At 40.7% G+C, this 25250-nt stretch overlaps 1 protein-coding gene across 3 annotated transcripts in view; it reads left to right on the plus strand.

Moving 5' to 3' along the window:
- The window catches only part of phc2b (polyhomeotic homolog 2b (Drosophila)), a 57631-nt gene that overhangs the window by 23250 nt on the left and 9131 nt on the right, over positions 1-25250 (plus strand). For 2 of the 3 annotated variants that reach the window (XM_088338955.1, XM_088338953.1), the window contains exons 2-13: positions 992-1352; positions 3398-3559; positions 3653-3730; positions 4247-4408; positions 4555-4701; positions 6220-6514; positions 10799-11121; positions 12929-13145; positions 14309-14511; positions 15873-16002; positions 16862-16967; positions 18125-18239. In XM_088338955.1, the coding sequence (XP_088195081.1) occupies positions 1050-1352; positions 3398-3559; positions 3653-3730; positions 4247-4408; positions 4555-4701; positions 6220-6514; positions 10799-11121; positions 12929-13145; positions 14309-14511; positions 15873-16002; positions 16862-16967; positions 18125-18239 (2241 nt within the window). In that variant the 5' untranslated portion in view covers positions 992-1049. The remainder of the gene's footprint in view (positions 1-991; positions 1353-3397; positions 3560-3652; positions 3731-4246; positions 4409-4554; positions 4702-6219; positions 6515-10798; positions 11122-12928; positions 13146-14308; positions 14512-15872; positions 16003-16861; positions 16968-18124; positions 18240-25250) is intronic. The other variant, XM_088338954.1, reaches the window with a different exon arrangement.

The following is a 25250-nucleotide window of genomic DNA, read 5'->3' on the forward strand; positions in this document are numbered from 1 at the left end:
ACACAACATAAACAAAAGCATCAAAAGTCATCAACTGTAAAGATTAAATGCATTGAATTGCGCCTCGCAAAATATGATTGCAATTACCTTCGTTAAAGTTCTGCTCATTCTTAAATACAACAAAAACAGATAGCAATGAGGCAAGTGCAGTGATGCGGGGTTTTGAATTCATACAAAACTTATAAGTCTATGAAGGTATGATATATGTATAAATAATCTACTGTTTTTGTTTATTGAATTTTTCACCCGAATGGCGTTACTCCTTAAGCTACAGTATGAAAATATATATTTTGTTACTTGTTTGGGAATTTTTGTTGCTGCTAAATGTTATGAACTACTTTTCATTTCACTATTGTTACAATGCTCTTTTATTTTATTGCTCTATTATTGTAACTTAGGCCAGTCTCTAAGCACTATGTTGTAAATATATTTTGCATCTTTATTCAGACAGTCTTTTATCTTTTTTATCTTTTTTACATGTTCCATGTCTATTCTCGTTGCATTCACTGTTTTACCACGTTAATATCAATGACAATAAAGACAATTTTGTTGTTTTCTTAAGGGCTGTAACAATTGATAGAGTTCTTAAATTTCAAAGTTGTTGCCCGCAATTAACTTGATTTTGATTATTTGGTATCTCAGTGTAAACATGTTTGGAATTTATTGAGAAGAAATAAACCTTTTACTTGTGGGAGCAGAGCCGAGACTCTGGTGAAATAGGCATTTAAGAAGGCAGTATTTCATATATTGCACTGTGTTGATAATACCTCTTGGGTTAATCACTAGCAGTAAATATCCCACACCCCCACTGCTCGTGTCAAAGCCTCATTTAGCTATCAATTTGGACATTGCACACAACAAGCATTTTGTCTTATTGTTCGCAACGGTTTAGTTTGGTTGCAAACTACCAGTCCTCCTGCACACCTTACAATTGCCACAAAAATAAACTAATATTTTTCGCTCACATGCCACTTTCTAAACTGTGTTCCAGGCACAGGCGGGCCATTCAAAAGAGCCGGGGGTCAAAGGTGAGAAGAGCAGAGGGCACCATGAGCGAGCCGGGGCCACCCACTGCACCCGCTATGACCACCTCCACCACCACAACTGGCAACCCTGCAATCATCACTGCAACATTGTCCTGCTCCACCACGACAGTCGGCAGTAACACAGCTACATCATCTACCACCACTACTAGTGTTTCTGCTAGTAGTACTAATACCACTAGCAGCAGCAGCAGTAGTAGTAGTACTGGTAGCAGCACGAGTAGTAGTTGTAACACTACCACTGCAGCAAGACAGGCTGTCCCCCAGATTTCGGTTTATGGCGGGATCCCCGACAGGCAAACAGTGCAGGTGATTGCTTCCATCGCTGTGCTGGTGTAACTGAAAAATATGTTTATATTCCTTAAGGCTTTTAAAAACAATCAAATGGAGGAATTCCACTTTGCACTTTAGTGCTCTTGACACCCTGACCCCCAGGATTAGCCTACACAAAGGCTGAGTGAGGCCCCGCTTGACCTATTGGCGGGTTTCTTCTCAGTTCAGACCAGTACAAAAGTAAATTGCTTATTTATTCACAAAGAGAAGCAGCATTTGATTCCACTCAGTTTAAGAGGTTCAAAAGTTTTTGTATATTCAATGCAGACAAGTATTTCCTAAAATAATAAAAAAATGAAATAACTTTACCCACTGGCAATCCACAGGAAAACCAGATAATATTTTGTAGTATATGCCACAACTCAAGTTCAAAATACTGTTGTCGTAAACCACTCCTGAATAATCAGCTGTTGTTCGGTATTTCAAGAGTATCCACTTTGCCGATGCGGTTCACGCCTTTATTCTCTCAGATCAAACTTGTCTATTTACAGAAGCAAATACCGGATATTGTTGTTTTTGCATTAGCTTTGGGTGCAGCCTACCGTTTTTGTTTTTAATTTTCCCTCAGTTTCCTGAAGTTAAAATGTATTTCCATACCATAACAGTAGCACATTTGCTGAGTGTGTGTCAATAAAAATAGAGTAGTTACACAATAATGGTTTTTCAATTAGTATTTGTAACCTTCCATTGATTTTTTTTTAACCCCATGATATAGTTAGTATAAATTTGAGTTTCATATCTGAATACTGTAATATAATACAGCAGGGGTGTCAAACTCAATTATACAGAGGGCCAGAACTCAAACCACACCTTTGGTCGCGGGCCAAACAGGATAAATATTTATTGAATACACTTTCCTTTTTAAAGAAAAAAAATGAATAAATATGAATTTAAAACAGTCAGGAATATTACTCCAGAATAAACAAACTTAAACATTAAATTAATTAAAAATCTTTGCTCTCCATAAAAATATCTCCTGTCAAAACTATAGAAATTAAAATATGAAAAAAACAGATAATATAAAAAAAAATTGTGCTTTTCACTTTGGGAATTTGCTTTACTGAAAAACATCCTCATATTCTTCTTTAACTCGTCAACTTTCTGTATCTTTTCTCTGGATTCAAGGTTTTTGAACTTACTCTGAAGTTTCTTGTAATGCCGTTTTACATAAAATTCCTTAATTACGGCCACAAAATCTCCACAAATAAGACACACGGGTTTACCGGCAATGTCAGTTAACATCATTTTCTCGGCCATTGTGGTTTTTAGTATCAGAGTATAATTTGAAAGTTAACAGGGTTTCATAGACCCGGGCTATTATAGTAGATGTACATAAAAAGGATTTGACAGGCCGAATATAATTATACGCCGGGCCAGATGTGGCCCGCAGGCCCGCAGATGTGGCCCGCAGGCCGTGAGTTTGACACCTGTACAGTATCCACTATGATTTTGCAGTCTAAAGTTTACTGCTCTCTGTTCATGGCGATAAGTTGTCAAGGTGAACACATCTGACGCCCCGTTTCCTCAAACGGTTCCAGTTTTCATTCAAATAGTTTATAAGGACTAATCCATTGAATACATTGTTAGCTGCATTTTCTCACATTACTATTTTTGAAGCAAAAAAATAATCCACCTATAACTCACGAAAGTGTCAATTTAATCTTTCCTTACCTATAGCATTTCTTAACCCCAAAGTTAGAGTACAAGTACAACCCCTAGCAAAAAGTATGGAACCACCAGTCTTGGGCAAGCCCTCACTCAGACATTTTATTCTGTGTTGCTAGCGGTCGTATATACCTTGCTCTCGTTACACCTCTTTATATTTGTGTGATTGCAAGGTTTTCATTGATTTATTTTAGTGTTCCTGAATGCCAATATGTTGCATTTTGGAATGACCTTATAATTGTTTCATGTTGGTGAGTTTTTTTCTGCAGAATAAAATGTCTGAGTGTGGGCTTGCTACTTTTTGCAAGGAGTTGTATATACTTTGTTAACGTTACACGTCTTTTGTTGTCGCGCAGGTGATTCAGCAAGCGCTCCACAGGCAACCCAACACGGCAGCCCAGTACTTACAGCAGATGTATGCAGCCCAGCAGCAGCATCTCATGTTACAGACTGCAGCTCTCCAGCAGCAACACAACCTCAGCACTGCTCAGCTGCAGAGTCTTGCTGCTGTGCAGCAGGTGATAATGCCCCAAAAACATGTTTTGTATTCCCTTTTTACACACTTCTGTTTGTCTTAAATACATCTCGACCCTATGCCCACTTTGCAACAGGCCAGTATTGCAGCAGGTCGCCAGAACACCTCCCAGAATGGCACAACATCTCAACAAACAGGGTCAACTCAAACCACAGTAAGATACATTTTACCTCCACGTACATGGCTTTCACTTTGTTTAATGCGAAGCCACCATTTTGGGTAATTTCAGCACTCAAACATTTGTCAGCTACAAATATACACCAACGAGCCCAAATTATGTATCTTGAATAGATCCATCCATCCATTTTCGCCGCATAACCCCGATATAATCACAGTGGTGCTGCTGTGGGCAGGGGGGACACCCTTAACACAGACACATACAATTCACTCGCTCATTCATACCTAGGGACAATTTAGACCGGCCAATCAACCTGACATCCATGTTTTTGGAACGTGGGTAGGAAACGCAAAAACCCATGCAGGCACGGGAAGCACATGCAAACTCCTCACGGGGAGACCATGATAGCTGAAATTGAACCCTCGATTTCAGCACCATGTGGCTGCGTACTAACCACCTCCTGAATAGATTATGCATATTTGTAAAGCTGTTATGTATTTGCCTTTTTTCCTATGACTTCTGACAATCATCCAAACTTCAACCCCCCACCAGATAAACCTGACCGCCTCACCAGCGACTGCACAAATGATCAGCCGTGCCCAGACTATCACGTCTGCTCCTACAAGTGTTTCCCAGCAGGCTGTTCTGCTGGGCAGTCAATCTAGCCCCACCCTCACTGCCAGCCAGGCACAGATGTACCTCCGTGCACAAATGGTGGGAACGTAGAAAACACTACAAAGCCTTTTTTAGTTGTCCACCAGATTATTCCTTCTAACTTGAGTTTTTAAGACATCACCTTCATTTTAGTAAAACTGAATGCTTGGGTTCTTGAATGCCGTTTAATGTTAATATGATGTCAGGTCCAACAGAACAATGTTTTCCAAGCGCAGCAGAGCAACTTGGTTCAAGTGGCCAGGAGTTTGGGCCGAGCTGTCCCACTGTCGCCACAGCTGATCTTTACCCCGACAGCTACAGTGACAGCAATGCAGTCCGACAGTCCTGCGCAGGTATGCTTGTTTTAACCGTTTAACCACTTCTCCAAGTGTTCTGTGCAAAAAAACAAAACAAAAATCAGTGTTCATTGTAAAAACATAAATGACCTGTTAAGGAAAAACAATGTAATGATTGTATTGTGCATAATATTTTTTTTTAGCAATCTGGGACACTTTTGTAGTCACCCTGAAAATGGAATACATTTTCCTTAGAGCCTACTTTAATTAGGGTCATGTACTATAATTGAACAATCCCTTTTAGTAAAGGAAAAATGTAAAATCACTCAGAAAGTTGGACCCAAAGTTAAGACCCCTAAAAAGGGAACTGTGATGGTAGACATGTTATCCACCACACAGTGGTCAAATTATTCTTATTGTGTATACAATACACAACCAACAGAATAAATACAACAAAATACTCTACCTTTGCAACATTCAGATTCAGATTCAGATCTACTTTATTGTCATTCTAGTACACGTGTATATAGAACGAAATGTCGATACATCTGACCCGCACAGTTTCCTCGAATGTACAGATATAAGTAAAAGTTGTATTGTATTATGGCTACGTATAGTATTTTACCATAGTGCCGATAGTGCAAGAGGAGTAGCTAACCAGATGTGCAAAATGGGCATTCAGGTTAACAAGTCAGGTAAACAGTAACATTAACACTGTAACAATAACGCTGTAAGTACAATAGTGCAGAGAGCAAATGTGCAAGGAGTGGCAAGCTATAAAGAACTGCCAGTAGTGCAAAAAGTCAGATTAGCAGCCGTTTAGATTTAGGTTAACTATATGTTAGATTGACCATTTAACAGTCTAATGGCCAGGGGGACTAGACTACTGCGGAACCTGGTGGTCCTGCACCGCACACTGCAACATGCTTTCAAATCAAACACAAGTCTTAAGATTTGAGGTGTCCCTAATGGTATTCTTGGAGAAAATAACAAATATTGTGTGTACATGTGTGCAAAAACAATAAAAATCAGACAACTCTCAAGCAATTTGACAAATTGAAGTTAGTCAATTGACAAAGTGTGTCAAGTGCATCTGCCTTCTGCATTGAATTTTAGAAAGAAGAGCACAGAATCAACAACTGCTAAGTCAGCAAAAATGTGAACTTTAAATATGCGTTCGAGGATTCCATCTGTGGCCTAAAAACATGCTGATGTATTAAAAGTACTGTTTTTGAATTCAAGGCTCTACAACGGACAACTGTTTAGCACATATGCATTACAGGGAAGAGGTCTTGGCTTTAAATTATTAGTCCATACTTTGAGTGTAAAGTTTGCATGACAAGATTGTTCTTTTGTCCATTGCCCAGAGTTTTCTGTAAAACTTTATCATTTCCATTCTTCATTTAAGGATTAGTTTTCAAGATATCACAGTGTAGTGGACTTTTCCTCCATCAAATGTTCATTTATCCATAAAAGCATTAAAGATATTCTTTAGTCAACACTGTGAGAACAAGTTGTATAGAAAATCAAAATATAATTAACCAGTAAATATAAACATGTTTGTTTTCTTTTAAGAATCAGGTTCAAAATTTGGCAATACGCAGCGCACCGGGATCCATTACATCCTCCTCCCAGACTCAGGCGCTGCAGGCTCTAAGTCTTAAGCAGAGCCCTGTGCCGATCCAGCCTGCCTCGCATGTCAAGAACGCCAGCCAGGCAGTGCAAGCTTCTGTGGGATTTAAGTCTGTCCGGTCGGAGAGCCCCTGCGAGTCAGGAAAAAAAGGGGATACCGCGGTAGTCACGGAGGCCCGAGCCATTAACATGAGCCGCAATGTCACGGCAGTCAGTGCACAGCCTCTTATGAGTCCAGGTGAGCATGTGGAAACCTTCTTTGTTGTGTGCATGTTTTCCAATTTCCTTTCATGCTCAAGTTTAGTCCTTTTAAACTAATCTAATACTGTTTAATATTAACAGAGGTTGTGTATAATGTGAAGGCAGTGACCCTATTTTGAATTTAAACCTTTTGTGCTTAAAATAATTGCTTTTTGGGGGGTGCGCAGTAGGGTGGGCAATGAATTTAAATGCTTCTCGTTCAAAAGTCGCGGCAGGCTCATGACTCACTGATTCACTACTTTGCATTCATGAAGTGTCACATTGGGCTTGCTGGCCCTTCTTGCTCTTGTTGGCGCTGGCTTCAGGGAAACTTACTGATCTGGCAGGGAGTTGTGCCCAGACTAACATTAACAGGACCATAAACATAACAATTCACCCTTTTTTAAACTCTGTAGGCCAAAACAAGATCCATTTCGTCTTACCGTGCTGAAGCCTTACCTTCCCCATTAATATGTATGTATTTATAATCTATATATATATATATATATATATATATATATATATATAAATATATATATATATATATATATATATTAATGTATATATTTATATATATTTATGTGTGTATTTGTATATGCGCATGTGAGTGTATGTTTATATATGTAAGTACTGTAAATTTCGGACTATAGGCGCACTTGATTATAAGCCGCACCCAGTACATTTTATAAGAAAAACAACAACTTTTTTTACATACATAAGCCGCACCTGACTATAAGTCACAGGTGCCCATTTGATATTTACGAAAAAAGACGGTACAGAGAAAGAGTTTTAACAATATAAGGTACCTTAACCCCTTAACAGTGGGTTGCCGGAGTTTTGATTAACAAATAAGTGTCTGTACGATGTCACCAGTCACCGAAATACATCATGCTTAAACTCTTGGGATTCAAGATATGATATGTTGATGACCATTTCAAAATATGCTCATCAGAGAAACGTCAGGATCAGTCTGAATCAAGATAAAACTATGAAACAGAGGTAACTCAACAATTGGTTCCGTGGGCCATTTCCACCTTTGAATGTCCGCGAAAATTGCTTCGTTACATCAAAGACAATCCATGGAATCCAACCGTGTAAAATATTTACTCTTAAACACACAATTATACCGACAGATGAATAGGGATCCACCTTAATCATTTCTGCTTCGTTGGACGTTGCTTCTTGTAATCCGTTGGTTTCGCCACATTATTTCCCATTACAATTAAACACTCGTAAAATTAGTCCCAGTGTGGTAGTTAGCACTCCACTTTCGATTGACACCTTTTCCATGACGAGGGTTTTGTTCGTGCTAGTTTTATTCAAAGAATTTACATTAATTCGGATCTTCCTTGACACATGTAATTCACGTGTCTTACTTTTACTGCTCGGGCGCCCCTTTTGGCGGTTAGAAAAAAACGCATAAATTGGCAGCATCGTTGCATAAGCCGCTGGGTTGAAAGCTTTGGGAAAAAAAACGCACTTTACGGTATATGTATATCTATATATGTATGCAGGTCTACTTTGTGTTAGTATACCTGTTAATTACTATTGACCCCAGATAATGATCAGATTAATAAAGTGGTGATTACTAAATGTATTTGAGTTGAATTAGAGCAAGCACCTCTGAAGTTGGATGTGGATCTTTGGTGCTCCCTAGTGGCTCCCTGGTGCTTTTTCAAAAATGTTTATGAAAGATGCTACAGTTTTTGTAGAACAGGGGTCAGCAACCTTTTTGGTGTGGAGTGCCACTTTCAAATTTCCTTGTTATCAGTGTGCCACACCAAGATTAGACTCGAAGAACATTTTTTTTATATCCAACTGAGCTGTCATTTTACACTAGTCCAAATTCAGATTCAGATTCAGATTCAGATCTACTTTATTGTCATTCTAGTACACGTGTATACAGAACGAAATGTCGATGCATCTGACCCCCACAGTTTCCTTGAATGTACAGAAATAAATAAAGTTGTATTGTATTTTGGCTACGTATAGTATTTTACCATAGTGCCGATAGTGCAAGAAGAGTAGCTAACCAGATGTGCAAAATGGGCAGTCAGGTTAACAAGTCAGGTACACTGTAACATTAACACTGTAACAATAACGCTGTAATTTACCATAGTGCAGAGAGCAATGTGCAATGAGTGGCAAGCTATAAAAAACTGCCAGTAGTGCAAAAAGTCAGATTAGCAGCCGTTTAGATTTAAGTTAACTATATGTTAGATTGACCATTTAACAGTCTAATGGCCAGGGGGACTAGACTATTGCGGAGCCTGGTGGTCCTGCACCGCACACTGCAGAACCTCTTCCCAGAGGCTAGCAGAGTGAACAGTCCATGATGGGGGTGAGAGGGGTCCCCGGTAATGATCTTAGCATGGGATAGGCAGCGCTTCTGGCCAATGTCCTGAATGGAGGGAAGTGTAGTCCCGATTATTTTCTCTGCTGTCCTCGTTACCCTCCTCACACTACCCCAGTCGGTAGCGCTGCAGCCTCCACACCACACAGAGATACAGCTGGTCAGGATACTCTCTATGGTGCCCCTGTAGAATGTGATGAGGGAGGGTGGGGGCAGGTGGGCTCTCCTCATCCTCCGCAGGAAGTACAGGCGCTGCTGTGCCCTCTTAACCAGTGATGCAGTGTTCACGGACCAGGTGAGTTTGTTTGTAATGTGCACCCCTAGGAACTTGATACTGCTGACAACTTCCACAGCCTTGTTGTTGATGCAAAGTGGGGCATGGTTGGGCTGGTTTTTCCTAAAGTCGACAATGATCTCTTTAGTTTTGTCAACATTCAGGACCAGGCTGTTGTCCCTGCACCAGCCCACCAACTGCTCCACCTCCTCTCTGTAGGCTAGGTCGTTGTCATCCCTGATGAGGCCCACCACTGTTGTGTCGTCAGCATACTTCACGATGTGGTTTGTGGCGGACCTAGGACCAAATATACGACATGGATAGACATTGAAATCGTATAACTGACCTATTTATCTAGCACTATTCTATTCACTATTCTTGTTCATCAATAAACTAAAAAATGAATGTGAGCAACACGTGGAAAGGCCTGTAGACATCCATTACTTCAACTTTTGACCACAAGAATCAAACATTCCTTATCAACAATGGACTACAATCAAAAAGCAAGTGATATGGACAGCTACCATACTAATCACCAATGAAATCTTATAGCAGAAAATATCAAATTGAAACACACACGCTTTCTGCCAGCCCCTCCGCTTGACGTTCAACACTTCTGGCTGACATGGGGATGTGTTCTATTCTTGTTTTCGATTGTCTATTTGTTAGGCAAGCCACCAAACAAAACATCCGAGCTCGAAAAGAATGCTTCTTTAATATATTTGCATTAAGTAAAAGATTTTCCGTGCTTTGCTATGCAGTGAGCAATGGCGTTTTTAGCAGTGACAATGGTTTTCAGGGTCTGTGTTTGTTTGCCAAAACTGGACAGAGCGCGTTTTAATGTCTTTGTCTCATCAGACTCGTCCTTGAATTCATTTTCATGATTTGTTACGTATTGACGTTTAACCCTTGATGTGCGAGGTACAACGCTCTCGAGGCATAATGCACAAACAGCACTGTCATTTTTTTTGCACATAACCCCAGTCATTTGCCCACGCTGGCTGAAAAGAACGATATTTTTTTGCTGGAGGAGCCGTCATAATTCATTTGTTTATTGCGCGCCTGTATTTCGTTGGCTGGGTTCTAACACGGATCGCTCCTCTCCTCGGCGCCACGCAGACACACGCTCACCATAGGAGCAAAGGAGGAGGGGCACAACCTCTAAACAACACGGTGTGCAACTGAAAATGTCTAAATTTCAAGTTAATGCGCTTTAAAAAAAAAAAAATCATTATTATTTTGCCGTGCGCTCGCGTGCCAGCAGTGGCACGCGTGTCACAGGTTGCCGACCCCTGTTGTAGAAGGACAATTATGATACAAACATTTAACCTTTTTTATAAAAAAATAATAGTAATTTACAGTATACATGCAGTATGCGTTTACTTTCCTTATAAGGTGTACTGTATATAAAGCTTTTAAATATTAGCATTTCTAAACATAGGATTTTTTTTGTCTTTTGTTTGGTCTAATATGGCTTCTTTAACATTTTTGGTTGCCACCCCAGATTTAGAGGGTCTTATACACCATATCTAAGGAAAACAATAGAAATGTGTAGGATGAGTAAAAATAACATAGTTTGGCTTTATTTTAAATGTTGACTGCACAGTGCCGTTTAGTCATGAATAAAAAGAAAGAAAACTCTTATTTGATTACAGCTTTCACACAAATTCAACCCCACTCGCTGGTTCAACAACACAAGCAGCAGCAGCAGTTTGTGGTCCATCACAGCCAAAGTTCCCAACGGGCTTCTGGGCAAATGCTGCAGACGGCCTCCGTTCAGCCGTCACCACACCCCGTTCCCGTGCTACCCAAACCAGCACTTCATCAGACCGCCGCGCCCAGCCAGCATGCCACCATCTTTCACTCCACCATAAGCCCTCACACGCTTCAACCTGCACCTTCATCTTCCGCATTGACGAGTCAGGCCAAAGCTCAGCCAGTGCAGCTTACAGCCATCAACCTACAAATTCATCCCACGGTAAGAACTGTCCGATGCCCAACAAGTGAGTCAACTAAAGGCATGTCTACGTGCACATCTCTTTACTAAGATATCCTTTTCACACAGAAACCCAACAAAAAGCTAATATTGTGAAAATGGTATACAGTGGAACCTCGGTTCTCGACCATAATCCGTTACAGAACCCTGTTCGAAAACCGATTTGTTCGATCACCGAAATCATTTTTCCCATTAAAAATAATGTAAATCGTTTTAATCCGTTCCAACACCCTGAATGTTTACCTTGAATGTTTAACGTAAAGCTAACCCAGGCTAATCGTACGTTCGTGTTATCGTAATCTTCCGTACAAAAGATTAAGCTAACATGAACGTGTAAAAATAAAAAGAGGATAAAGAAAATTATTATGAATAGGATTTCTTACCTTTGTGGTGGTCAGCAGAAGGCGCAGGTGGACGGTGGGCAGAGGAAAATCATCCAAAGTTTTTCAACCTCTTCCAAAACTTGCGGCCGTTGCTTGCTTATAGCACTCACTCCCTTAGCCACATCACTAGATTTCACAGCCTCCTTATTCTTTAGTATCGTACTGATCGTAGATTTAGCCATGCTGTATTCCCTAGCAAGATCAGACACTCGCACACCTCCTTTATATTTTGCTATTATTTCTTTCTTAAATGCAATAGTTGTATGCACTACTTTTCATTTTTCACCTGTAGCAACTTTGCGGCTTGCACTGACTTTCTTCGGAGGCATAATAGGTGGCTAAAACACCCGTACGCCGCTCAGCATCGCACCCTGGCGTACGCACTCACGCATTACCGGCGTTTGAACTCCGATTTTTTTGACCGAACAGCGAAGCAAGAATTTCTCAAAATTTTTGGTCGGACTTCGATTTGTTCGAACTGAGAGGCGTTCGAAAACCGAGGTTCCACTGTACTTTAGTGATTAGTAAGTAAGGCTTATTTGAAAACCATAATTATAATGAAGGACCAAACATTGAAAACGTAACTGAAAAAATACATTGATGCACAATGACATAGTCTTACAAACTTTTGGTTGAAAAACAGTTTGATCTGGCAAATCAGCTAATCATGGTACCATAGCAGTGTTCATTTTACCTTTGAAAAGTGATGAGTCCCGGGGGCTCGCATGATCAAAAATCTATGGGTCCCAACAGAGATCTATGGGTCCCCAAAATTTTGTGTTATCGAGGTTGAAATTGTAAATTGGTGACAAATATATAATAAAAATCTATATATTCATTCAGTTTTAATCATCAAATTATTCATTCATTTTCTGCATCAAATTATTGTTGGTAATATACTTCCTTTTTTTCTTAACTTCTTTATACAACATAATTATTCGGAATATAATGCATCAAAGCAAGTGAGCCGTTTGAGAGCAGGCTCTCTTAAATGAGATGAGCGGAAAAAGCCGGTTCTCTAAAAAGAGACGGACTTTTCACCACACAACTCGAGATCGGCGTGCAGACGAAAACTCGAACCGTGAGACCAAAACAACATCTGCCGGATCTGCCTGACAAAAAGTTTGGAGTGCGGTAAATCTTTGTTTTAAAAAAAAATGTAATCGGGTAATAATGACAATTTTGTGTCAAAAAAGTTGCGTCCCGGGGACGCACGTTGATTTGAGACTATGCGTCCCCAGCAAAAATGATGCGTCTAGGACGCGGGCAAACGAGAACACTGCCATAGCTCCCTTATCAGTTAGGTTGGTGTAGCCACAAAGAACGAAATAGAGAAACAAGAAAGGCCCTTCTACTGAGTAAAAAAAATCTATCACCTAGGACCGTTGTTTCTTTTGGTTTTGCAGGCTGCCCGAACACTGGTTCAGGAGTGTAAAGACAAGCCAACATCACTAGTGGTGAGAGAGACGAGTGCAGCCTCTACCCCACAGCACCAGCAACAAAAGCCGCCGCCCCTGCCAGCACCAACTCCCCGACCACCACAGCAGCAAAGTACACCATCACAGCCTAGAAAGCCTGCAGATCAACCTAAAGCTGACCCAGTGCCCCAAAATCAACTACTCGGTAAAAGGAAATTTATAAATCTGACAATGTTTTTCCAAGAAATGAATTGAAAAAAATGAATACCTCAAATCTTAGCAGATAAAGTAACCAACTCCCGCTCTGAGATGAAACGTTTACTTTAATTTTTGTTGGCTATTTTTTATCCACATGAATTGTCATCTTCATTGAAAGATACCAATTCACAGGATTTAGAAATGTATTCTCGCACAGAACTGTTTTTGGTTTCAATTGGGCACAGAATTTATAGTGTTCCTGCTCTCTATTATGCAAAAATGTTGCAAAATATTCCACGCTCCGGTTCACCCATTCGACTTGTTTTCTAAAGACCTGTGATGTGTTTGAAGGATCAAAACGAATTTTTAAAGGACATCTCATTAGCACAACATGTGAGGCGGCCTCTGAAACGGCAAATGTCGTAAACAACAATTGCATACAACTCATTTCGGCTTAGGGGTAAGCGATTGTGGCTTTTCTTTTGTGTTTTTTTTCCCCCGTGATGCGGTTGGGATAATTTTTGTCCAGCTATCTCCCCGCTGGGCTCAGGGCTGCCGTTACCTTTCCTTTTTTGTTCGCTCTTGGTTGGCTCTCGTTGGCTGCCCACTGTGTGTTGTTTTGCAAACTTGCCTGGCGTTAGCGCCAGTTTTACCGTGTCCCTTGGTTTATTCCCGGCCGGCTTTGCGTTTATCGCCGTAGCTATTGCCGCTTCGCCTGGCTGCTCTCTGGGTGTTTATTTTTCGGCCAGCCTCTTGTTCTTCCGCCGAGGCTGCTCCTTTTGGCAGCTTGCTCTTTGTTGAACCATTATTGTATCCATTGCAAGAAAACCTCTGTATCTCCACAAAAACTACCAAAAACTCTTAAAATACTCATAACCTTTTTGACTAAATAACTCGTAAAACAATATGGTGAGTGATTTGCAAGGGTGCTGGTGTTCCTCCAATGACGTCACAGATCAGGATAAGAAAAACAAGACATGTTGTCTTCAAACTGCATCATCTCAGGAAATAATTGGAACATACTAATTAAATATATAAAGGTATTTTGGATTTCCTCACTTTTTGCATGTTTAAGAATTAGGGAATACCTTTAGGAGTGCTCCAAGGAGCTCCCGTAAAAGAAATATATTATCCATTCACACATGACTTTGGATTTATTTTCCATCACAGCAGCCAAGAGGCCTGCACCTGCAACTGAGGGCCTACCTTCACCTGTTACTTCAGGGAACGAAAACCAGACGCCCCATGTGACTGCGGTTACAGCGCTTAACGGGGAGAGCAAGCCACCGCAGGCCATTGTCAAGCCACAGGTCCTCACGCATGTTATCGAGGGATTTGTCATCCAGGAAGGCGCTGAGCCTTTCCCAGTGTGTGTAAGTGGAAACTCAATCCCAATCCCAATCCCAATCCCAATCCCAAGTGTGGCAACTACGTCATTATCAAACATGTCCAGCCAGATTGGAGTAGACCAGCCCAGAGTTGTTGAGATTGTTCTTGTTCTTTTGTCAATCTCATGGCCTTACGTATCATTTTATGTGGCACGTGAGAGCTTAAAAGTTCTGAGCGCCTAAAAAATATATATGTAAAAGGACTACATTTCCCACAATGTGTGCCACTATGACCACCATGAAGTGACTGCTCAGCGCCAGTATACGGCAGTGTTTCCTTATCAATTCCGATGAGTAAAGTTGAGGCATAAATTATCCCCAAAATGTTCAATAAGATTTTCTTATTTTCTTATATTTAATTTATAACATATAATTATATTGGTGTTCCTCCGATGACATCTTAGGGATATTTTTCTATTGCTACTGTAATGTTCAATAAGTAATACATTCAGAGTTATTTTACAAGAGTAGTTACCACTTATTTACATATGTGGCCCTAGTGAAAATGAGTTGGACACTCGTGCCTTAAAGGGACAGTATGATCCGTTTGCGTCTCCTACTGGTAAAATCCGTCATTAATTAAAAAAACAATATAGATTTAAGCAATGAGCAAATAATATATATACATGCATTTTTTTTAAATACCCATAGGTCAAGAAGTTGCATTTATTTTATATAGATTGAGCCTTGCCTAGGGGGAGCTGATGTCATTGTCTACCATCTTGCTGCTACGTGTACTCCAAAAACTTCAAGCAGGGCTGCGCAAAATAGTGTGGGAAAAAATGGTGTGGTCTAGTCACTCTGAGTCTCCGACTCTTTGTCTTCCTTGTGTTTTTTAACACTAATTTTTAGTAGCACTACACGAAACAGGAACATCTCGTGGCCAAATTACACACACTGTCCCTTTAAGGTAAGCTTACAACCAGCAAACAGGAAACAGGCATTCCTCCTGTTTTGTTTCACTTCTGAAAAGAAAATTATTTGTGATGCGCATAGAGTATTTTATTAAGCAAATATAATTTTCTTGTGGAATGAAACATCTGTTGTGTCAAAGTCTTGTCAGTATTTCGAGAATGCAAAATATGATCTGTCCATTGGACATGTTTCGACAACATGTCTTAAGCTGTGTGAGCATCCAAAGGTTGATTTGCATTTTTGTAAAACCAAACAAGTACTACTGGTGGCTTGGCTGAAAATGTGTAGAAAGGGTGTGACTGGGTATTCAATGCAGTTCAATTTAATGAAGTATTCTTTTATATATCACATTCATCAAAAATTGTGCTCATCTTAAGAAGTTATTGTAATTTATTCTTGTTGTAATAATTCGAATACTTTTGCATCAACAGGTTGAGCGTCTCCCCATTCTCATCAATAGCCCCAAAAAAACGGACAGTCAGCTCTCCTCTGACCCCGACAAAACTCCTGTCAGCAATGCGGCAAACTCTGATTCCGAGCCCGAAGACTTAAATCAGACAGGTGAAGCGCACTTTTTTTCCCTCAATCGAACCGTTTTTTTACCGGGACTGTGTACATATACTCTCCTTGAAAGAGAATTTAACTCTGACAGTTTTAATACCGTATTTTTCGGACTATAATTCGCACAAGCCAAAAAATGCATAATTAAGAACAAAATAGAATAGAATATACCTTTATTGTCATTGTTACAAAATGGGTTAACATTGTGACAACGAAATTGGGCATGACACTCCAGTTTCACACATTCACAGTGAGGTAAAAAACCCAAGAAGATAAAGGAACAGAGAAGATAAGGTTATAAAACAAAGAAGATAAGGTTATAGTTATAATTTACACAAAATTTACACAAGAAATGTCGGCATGTAGGATGTTACATACAGTTTGGTATCGTAAGGGTTTGTGCAATATGCATTTGGTGCAAAAATGGTCATCATAGTGCAAAAAAATAGTCAAGGAAAAAAACATATACGAGTATAAATCATACCCTCAGCCAAACTATGAAAAAAAGTGAGACTTACAGTCCGGATAAAAGGTTATATCTGATGACCGCGCCCACCCCAAAAACCCCTGTCTCAACAAGGAATTTCAATTTGTTATCTCAAACAAAAATTGTGTGTATTCCCAATGGACACACTATTCATTTTTGCTTTATGGCTTTTTATTACAGCACAAAATAACCAACATCAACCACTAATTAACAACAAACTTTTTGCTGAAAAACGCTATGCAATACAATAATATACTGTATGTTGTACATGGTACATGGAATGCCTCTCATCAGTGTTTCGCACGTTTCATGTTGACCAACGTTTGATTACCACAAAGAACCTGAATAATGATTTTTCATGCGTCTCAACAGACAAGGATCAAGAACCCAAACTGACCTGTGAATATTGCGGCTGGGTGGACTTTGCCTACACGTTTAAGGGTTCTAAGCGCTTCTGCTCCATGGTTTGTGCTAAGAGGCAAGTCAACCTTTAAGTTTTTAATCACATTCGCAAAACAAAATTTTAGACACAAGCAATGTTCCCTCTAATTTTCCACGGGTCAGAGCGTTCACACAAAGTCGGTGAGCAACGCTTGAAACAACAGTGAGCAAGAGCAATCCCAAGTGTGGCAACTATGTCATTATCAAACATGTCCAAAACTTGACAATTTGCTGAGTTTCCGGCAATGCAAAATTATTTTTCTCTTTTGAATGAATTGACTCATCTACTATTGCAAAGGTTGTACGGCCTACAAACGTCGTTTGTTCTTACAATTCTTTCACAAGATATTCATTTCTTTTTATTTCCTGATATATTTTGTCGCATAATATTAACATTTTTGGGGGGCTTATTTAGTCGGGTGTAAGTAAGACCTGTACTTAATCACATTTTTTAGTAGAAGTACAATGTTGGCAACAAGATTCACTTGATATAATTGGAAATTATTTCAATGCAACACAAACATTTTCTTCTTTTTTCTGTGTTTTCTACTTTTTTGTTACTTTTTTCTTTTTGTTCTCTATTTACTTTTTTCCTACATTTCCTTCTTTTCATTTTTTTTCTGGCTTTTTTTCTAAATGTTTCCTTCTTTTTTTCTCTTCATTTTGTTTCTTTTTTTCTCAGCTTTTCACTACTTTATCATTTTGATAATAATATTAATAATATAATGTAATAATATTTGGTCATGTTGGGATTAAAAAAGCAAAAACAACCTGAAGAGCCGTTTAGGACCCAAAAGAGCCGGTTCTTTTTAGTAAGCCGAGCCGAAGAAGCCGGTTCTCTACTAACTTTACTCAACTTCTTCCTACTTCGACTCGACTTCAAAATACCGCATTTAGGACACAACATTAGGGGAACCCGTGTATTTTTACCTTCATGCACTGAAATTTTGACTTAAGTCGCTTCTTAATTAGTAATTTTGTGCCCTCATTTTTGTGCGCTGGCTAGATTTTCTTGTGCGCTGTGAATGTGTGAGCAGTGCGCAATTGCGCACGCGCGCAGCTTAGAGGCAACACTGGACTCAATCCTATTTTCCATTTCAGAAATGCTCCTCAGAGATCCTTCTAAAAGTATTTTATGCAGCTCTGTTTTCTTCTCTTAGAATAATCGAAATTTGTTTCCCCCCAAACTTGCAGGTACAATGTGGGCTGCTCAAAGCGCATGCGAATGTTCCGAAACGAGAAGAACAAACCGGCGAGTCGCTGGCAGCGGAGAAGTATAGGCCGGCCAAGCATCGACGCAAAAAAACGGGTATGCAACATGTTAACAATGCAGAACACGCTACTTTTTTACTTTGTTGGAGGACTTTCCTTTGGGAATGTGGTATTTGACCAGTATGCCAAAACACTGAAGCAACAAACAACTGTAACGAGCATTATTCTTTATCCTCTGGAAAAAATATCACCATATATACTTCATATGAACTTAACTTGGGTATAAGCTGACCCCTTAAAACTGCTTCAAAATAGCCACATAGTAAAATAAATGGAAATAAACGAGTATACCTACCTGTGGAACTGACAGATTAATTTGGGATATTAATCTTTGGCTGATATGAGAGTCAAGGAAGATGCAGGTTTGATATCAACAGGAGGCCTCCAGTAACCGCGGGGAGAAAAACGGACCCACTCCATTGAATGACTCCCTTTCTCTCACCGTGGCCCAGTGACCTGAATGTTTTTATTTGGAAGAAGTCAAGCAGTTGTAAAAACATACCAAGATGACTTTCCTGTATCCTTCAAAATAAAGACTGAAAGTGTGCATATATTTTAAACAGAATCATATAAAAGAGTAGAAAAATAGAGAATAAGTAATAAAAATAGTATGAACTCAAGTATATTCCATCAGAGCCATTTGTGACGTGAATAATAGAGATAATAGAGAAAATTACAAATAACTAGATTTAATATACCTTACATTTCCCCCCTGTTGTAAATTTCGAAGAACATCCGTGAAAACAATACCAGAGGTTTCAAGTTTACACATCATTAAGAAATCCAACAGGTAGGTAGCTTTGTGGAGGGGCGAAAAACCTTCGTAAAGGAAAAAATTCCCCTCCTCCCACCTCGTTTTTATGAGGTCGAGAGTGTTTCTTATAAAACATAGAAAACATAGTAGTAATAAGTGATGGTTAACTATAAGAATCATAGCTAAAACAAACAAAAACCAAAACACACAAAAAACAAAAAAAAAACGAAATCCTGCCTGCGCGTTGGTCCCCACAGGGCCTAACCCGAGCCTGTGTGACATCGTAGGTCGCCTGCCGACGACGGTGTAAGCAGGGGCCCGACCGGCCTTACCCACTCGGATCTTCGTGTGTCAGTGGTGTATACAGTGAGGGGGTTTTCCCTTTTAGTTGGTAGGGATAAGTCCATTAGACAACGCTGTCTGGGTCAGTATCATCATCATCAGAGTATTGTGGGACAGAAATCAATTTGTAATGGTACATATGAGCAATAAACATTCTTGACACCATCTTCTTTGTCATGGGCACGATGCAGCAAGAACATACGCCACACAGGAGAATAAAGATCACTAGGATTCCGACAAATGGTACCAGGATCTTCACCAGAATCTGGGACCAGCTGCCAGAGTACAGCCAATCGAGCCATCTCGGCTGAACGTCCTTCTCCTGAGTCAATGTGTTTTCATCCGGGATGTAGGTGCAGAAGTGTTCTCCTATCAGTGCACATACACCACCTTGACCAGGTGTATTCCACTTCTATTGGCTTTATGACAGGACATGTCGTTTGTTGGCTTTCTGGACCCCAAATTTTCGTGCGGATGTTGGCTTGCATCGATTGGGCTGGCAAGAGGAGCAGGGTGAGGATGAATCCCCACCCTAGGATGGTGACAAGCATGTTTATTTGAGTTCGGTGATTTTTTTGCAGTGACTCTGGTGAATCCAGGTGTCTCTTTCAGCTATCTTTATAGCTGTCGGCGTGGTGAGCAGGACTGTATATGGCCCGTCCCAACGTGGACTGGACCAGCTCTTTCTTTTCACCACTTTTACGAGCACCAGGTCACCAGGAGTCACTGTCTCCTGAAACAAAGGAATAGAACCAGGCGGCAGATCATTTGCAGACACAACTTGTTTCTCTCTAAATAGTTTACATAACCACTCTGTCATTGGATCTGCTTGGTTTTTTTCTTCTGAGAATGGCTGACCTTCCCACATTGGAAGGTGGAAAGGTCTGCCATGCACAGCCTCAAATGGTGTGATGCCTGTGTTTATTGGTGTAATTCTCATATATGTTTTAACTAGACTTAGACATTCAGGCCATGGTTTGCCTGTTTCTTCCATTGTCTTTTTGAGTCTTAGTTTAACTGTCCCGTTAGTTCTTTCAACAAGCCCTGCACTCTGTGGATGATAGGAACAGTGGTATCTGAGTGTTATACCCAGATGGGTAGCCATGTTGTCAATAATGTCATTGACAAAATGGCTGCCATTATCACTCCAGAGCACTCTTGGAATGCCATGCTCTGGGATGATGTGTTTACAAATGGCTTTGGCAACTGAAAGTGCATTGTTATATTTTGACGGTACAATTTCTACCCACTTTGAAAACGAATCAACAAGCACAAGACAGTATTTATATGGACCACTTTTAGACAGTTCAATGTAATCCATATGTACGATTTCAAAAGGGTAAGTCCCAGCTGGGGTCTTCCCTCGTTTTGGCCTAATGTTACCTTGGATGTTGTGTCGGCAACAAACCAAACAAGATCTACAAAAATTTTTAAAATAGGTCTGTAATCCTAACGGTACTATAAATGCTTGTCGTACCACGGAACACATCCCCGGTGTTGAGACGTGGCTTTTACCATGACTCAAAATAGCGACCGCGTGATACAGACTGCGGGGAATGACGGGTTTGTTGTCTTTTTGAAAAAGTCCTTCAAGAGTTCTTGTGACTCCCATGTCCATCCATTGTTGCTTTTCTTTGTCAGGTGCATTGTCTTGCATGTCTATTAAAATTTCTGTTGGAATATGAGACGAATTTTCTTGATTCGTTTGGGTGAAAGTATCTGATTGTCGAAGTGCAGCTTTTTTCGCAGCTGCATCAGCTTTTGCATTTCCAAGTGAAACAGGGTCTTTGTTTGTTGTATGTGCTTTGCATTTGCACACTGCTAATTTAGAGGGCAGTAGTACTGCTCTCAACAGTTCTGTTAGCAGTTTTGCATGTTGGACTGGTTTGCCGGATGAGGTCTTCATTCCTCGTCTTGCCCATATGGTAGCAAAGGTGTGGATGGTTGAAAAGGCATACTGGCTATCTGTATAGATAGTGACAGGTTTGTCTTTGAACAGTTTACAGGCTTCTGTCAGGGCAATTATCTCTGCAGCTTGAGCTGAGTAGTTGCTGGGCAGTGGTTCAGATTTTAAAGTCTTCGTCTGGCTGACCACTGCATAGCCTGGGTTGTTCTGTCCAAACTGGTCTTTGCCTGATGATCCATCCACAAAAATGGTGTCTCCTTCGTCGAGTGGTGAGTCTTTGAGATCTGGGCGAGGTTTGTAAACCTCTTCAGTCTTTTCTGTACAGTTATGCGGTTGTCCATCTTCTTCTGTAGGTAAGAGGGTTGCTGGGTTGAGGGTGTTACACCTTTTGATGGTTAGGTGAGGTTGGGATAATAAGACAGCCGTCATTGCTATGTGTCTTGCTGGGGACAAGAATGACATCTTTGTTTGCGTGAGTAGTATGTCCACCGAATGGCTAACCCATAAAGTTAGTGGATGAAATAGTACTATTTCTGCTGATAAACGTATAGCCATTGCTGCTGCACAAACTGATTGGACACAATGTGGCAAGGCTTGGGCTACTGTGTCCAATCTCTTTGAGTAGTAGGCTACCGGGCGGAGTTGTCCGCCATATTGCTGTAACAACACAGATGTCATGAATCCATTTTTGCAATCCACTGTTTGAGTAAAAGGTTTCTCATAATTAGGGAAACCGATGGCTGCTGATGAAGTTATCTTCTGTTTTGTTTGGATAAAAGCTTCTTCGGCTTCCCCTGTCCATTTTATAGGGGCATTTAGTGGTAGATCTTCGGTGTAGATTAAATCCAGAAGTGGTTGGGTGGTTTCCGCATAATCTATGATCCATTGTCTGCAGAAATTCACCAGGCCCAAAAATGCCATCATTTGTCTTTTGGTACATGGTTTTGGGGCTTGGAGGACAGCCATCTTCCTGTCAGACGTTAGTTTTCGGCCTTCAGCTGAGACCAGATGTCCCAAGAAAACTACTTCCTTTTGAACCCATTGAAGTTTCTCCAATGAAGCTTTGTTTCCAGTTCTTGCTAGGTGTTTGCATAATTCAATCGATTCTGAAGTGTTTTCTTCTTTTGTGGGACTGGCTATCAAAATGTCATCCACATAGATCAGAATTTGAGTGGACTCCTTGTGTTGGTGTTGACTGATACAATTGTTAATTTCTTGTGAAAAGATAGTTGGGCTTTCTGCATACCCCTGAGGTAATCTCGTATAGGTATATTTTTTGTTGTTAAAAGTGAAACCAAACCAATGCCTGGCTGAGGGATGCAGTGGTATTGAGAAAAATGCATTGCTTAAATCAATTACTGTGAAGAATTTGTGTGAATTTTGTAATTCGTTCAAAATTGAGTGCGGGTCGGGGACGCACGGCGATCTTTGTTTTACTGCTGAGTTAACCGCCCTGAGATCATGCACCATTCTCCACGATTTAGAATCTGCTTTCCTAACTGGAAAGATTGGTGTGTTGCAACTGGCAGCAGGTGCTTCAATTAGGATGCCTGCTGTTATCATGTCTTGAATAACTGGCCGTATGCCTTCTTTGGCGTCAGGTTTCAAAGGATACTGTCTAATTTGTGGGCGGTGATTTCCTTTTGGCTCAATGGTGACCTCGGTTGCTGTGGTCATCAGCCCCACATCAGTCTTTGAATTTGACCACAATGCTTCTGGAATGTCCGGGAAGTCACTAGATTGATAGTAGCCTTCCAAAACTTCTTGTAGTCATTCACTTAAATGGATGTCTGGAATGAAAATTGTTGTCCACCTAAGTGATGTATAAGAGACTGGTCCTAAATCAGGAATGTCACATGTAAATGAGCCGTCCGCTTGTGGTTGCCATGGTTCGTTTCTTAGGATGAGAATTCGGAGGATTATCCTTTTCAGCTGGTTCCATTCCATGTCATGTGGTTTTGCCAGCAGTATGTGAAGTAATTCTCCTGGAAAGTCGTGGTTTTTCAGAGGCTCAATGTTTCTTGGATGCTGAACTGTGATAAACATCCACCCAGATTCGTCACTCCAATAGACTTTGTCTGTAGTCATCTTTTTTGGTTGAAGTTTATTCCAACGTTCCAAGAAGTCTTGCTTTGGTTGCTCTATAGCACATTTGATTGTACAATGCAAAGGGTATTTTGTTTGGGGTTTCCACGATGTAGTTTTCTTAAACAGCTGTAGTGGAAGCGATCTTAAATCTGTTGTAATTGAAGCTGGACCTGCAACTACCGGATTGAGGTTGTAAAATATTGTTGGGGCTCCACTTCCTTCCAGGATCAGCATCTGGAATTCGTCTTCTTTTTTTACCACCATGTGATCCCCTTTAACCGTTAGTGTCAAACCTAGCGTTTTTATCAAGTCTCTTCCCAACAGATTTTCTGGACATTCAGGAACATAGACGAAACGAATTTCTCTGTGTTCAGTTCCATCTTCATCAACAACTGTCGTTGGTTTAGTGAAATATCTCTTGGCGGGTCTTCCTCCTACTCCAATTACTAACACTGATGACTTGGCCAATAATACTCCTGGTGGAAGGTTTCTAACCACAGATGATTGGGCTCCCGAATCTACTATAAAATCAACTGGTTCTTCTCTTGGTCCTACCTGTACTTGTCTTTTAGGAGGATTGACCGATGAGATATTTCCAAATAATACACTGAGATCCAGAATGGGAGTTGGTAGCAGATCTTTAGTCTCACCAAAGTTCTCCTCATCTTCCTCCTTGTCTATCTCTCTGTCGGTTAGTCAATCTTCGGATGATTGAGGATTATTATTTTTATGATAATGCCTTGGTTTCAGCTTGGAATTGCACTCATCTGCGAAGTGTCCATATTTTCCACAATTGTAGCAGTTGTCGTTTTTCTTTGGACGTCTTTTCCATCTTCCGGTCAAACGGCCGTTCTCTCTTCCACGACCTCTTCTTCCTTCTTCATAATACATCGGCGCAGATGGGGTGTTTCCAGCGGCGGAAAGACCTTCAAGTAGTGTTGTTATGGTGAAAACAGCTGTCTGGCTTTGCTTCTTCCTCTTCAGATCTTCAGCGTGGATGGCGTGTGTCACTAGATCACTCATTGTGGCTGTTCTCCAGGTGATCAGATGTTTTCTTATATTATTGACGATGCTGTCTTCCAGACCATCTAGGAAAGCCGACCTTAGCATGATTTGGAAAGGTGTATCCGGGGCTTCAGCTTCTTGGACTCCACTGCAGTTTCTCATTTTCTCTGTCAGCCTTTCGACATATTGCCTGACTGATTCTCCTGCTTCCTGGCGGCATTGGGTGACAGCGCTAAAATCAGGTGGCTTGGTGAAAGCTTCTCTTGTTCGGTCCATAATTTGGGTGAAATCCGCAGTCAAATCATCTCCATATGGACGTGCGACTTGGTTGGCATCGAGGGGGTTGAAGTTCCCCATAACCCGTCCTACCCTGTATCCTAAAAGGTATCTGAGGACCGTCAAAATTTCTGGGCCATTTAATCTGTAGCTGTTGACAAGCTCCCTGACTGCTTCAGTCCATCTTCCCACGTTCTGCTCTAAAGGAGGGATGGAGGCACAGGCTTCCTTCATCTCAGTTTGGGTCCAAGGGCGATAAACGTGAATTTGTCTTTCTTGGCCCAAAACTCCAAAAGCTGGATTTGCAACAGCTATCATTGGATATATAGGATTTGTTGGTATGGACGAATCAGGCAGTTGGGGGTACAAGTTGGCTGGTTTTGTGGTGGTTATGTTGATCCTCGCCGTTTGTTTTGGAGCGGATGTACTCATCTCTTCATTCTTTGCTTGAAAAGTCTTGCCTCTGGTGCGGCCTCCCATTGGAGAGTGGTGCTTTTCAATTTCTCTTTCTTCACCCCCAACTTTTCCTTCTTTTGCTCGCTCATCCCTCTTATGCCTGTCGCTGACAGCAGTATGTTGATACTCCTCTTCTCTAACCCTCGCTTCGTTCTGCTCCTGTTCTCTCCTCACTCTGTTCCTGACTATCTCTCCATTCACCCCAGTTTCTTCTTCTGCTT

This window comes from Urocampus carinirostris, chromosome 6, assembly GCF_059441175.1.
Source record: "Urocampus carinirostris isolate Australia breed hairy pipefish chromosome 6, RoL_Ucar_1.0, whole genome shotgun sequence".
Lineage (NCBI taxonomy): Eukaryota > Metazoa > Chordata > Actinopteri > Syngnathiformes > Syngnathidae > Urocampus > Urocampus carinirostris.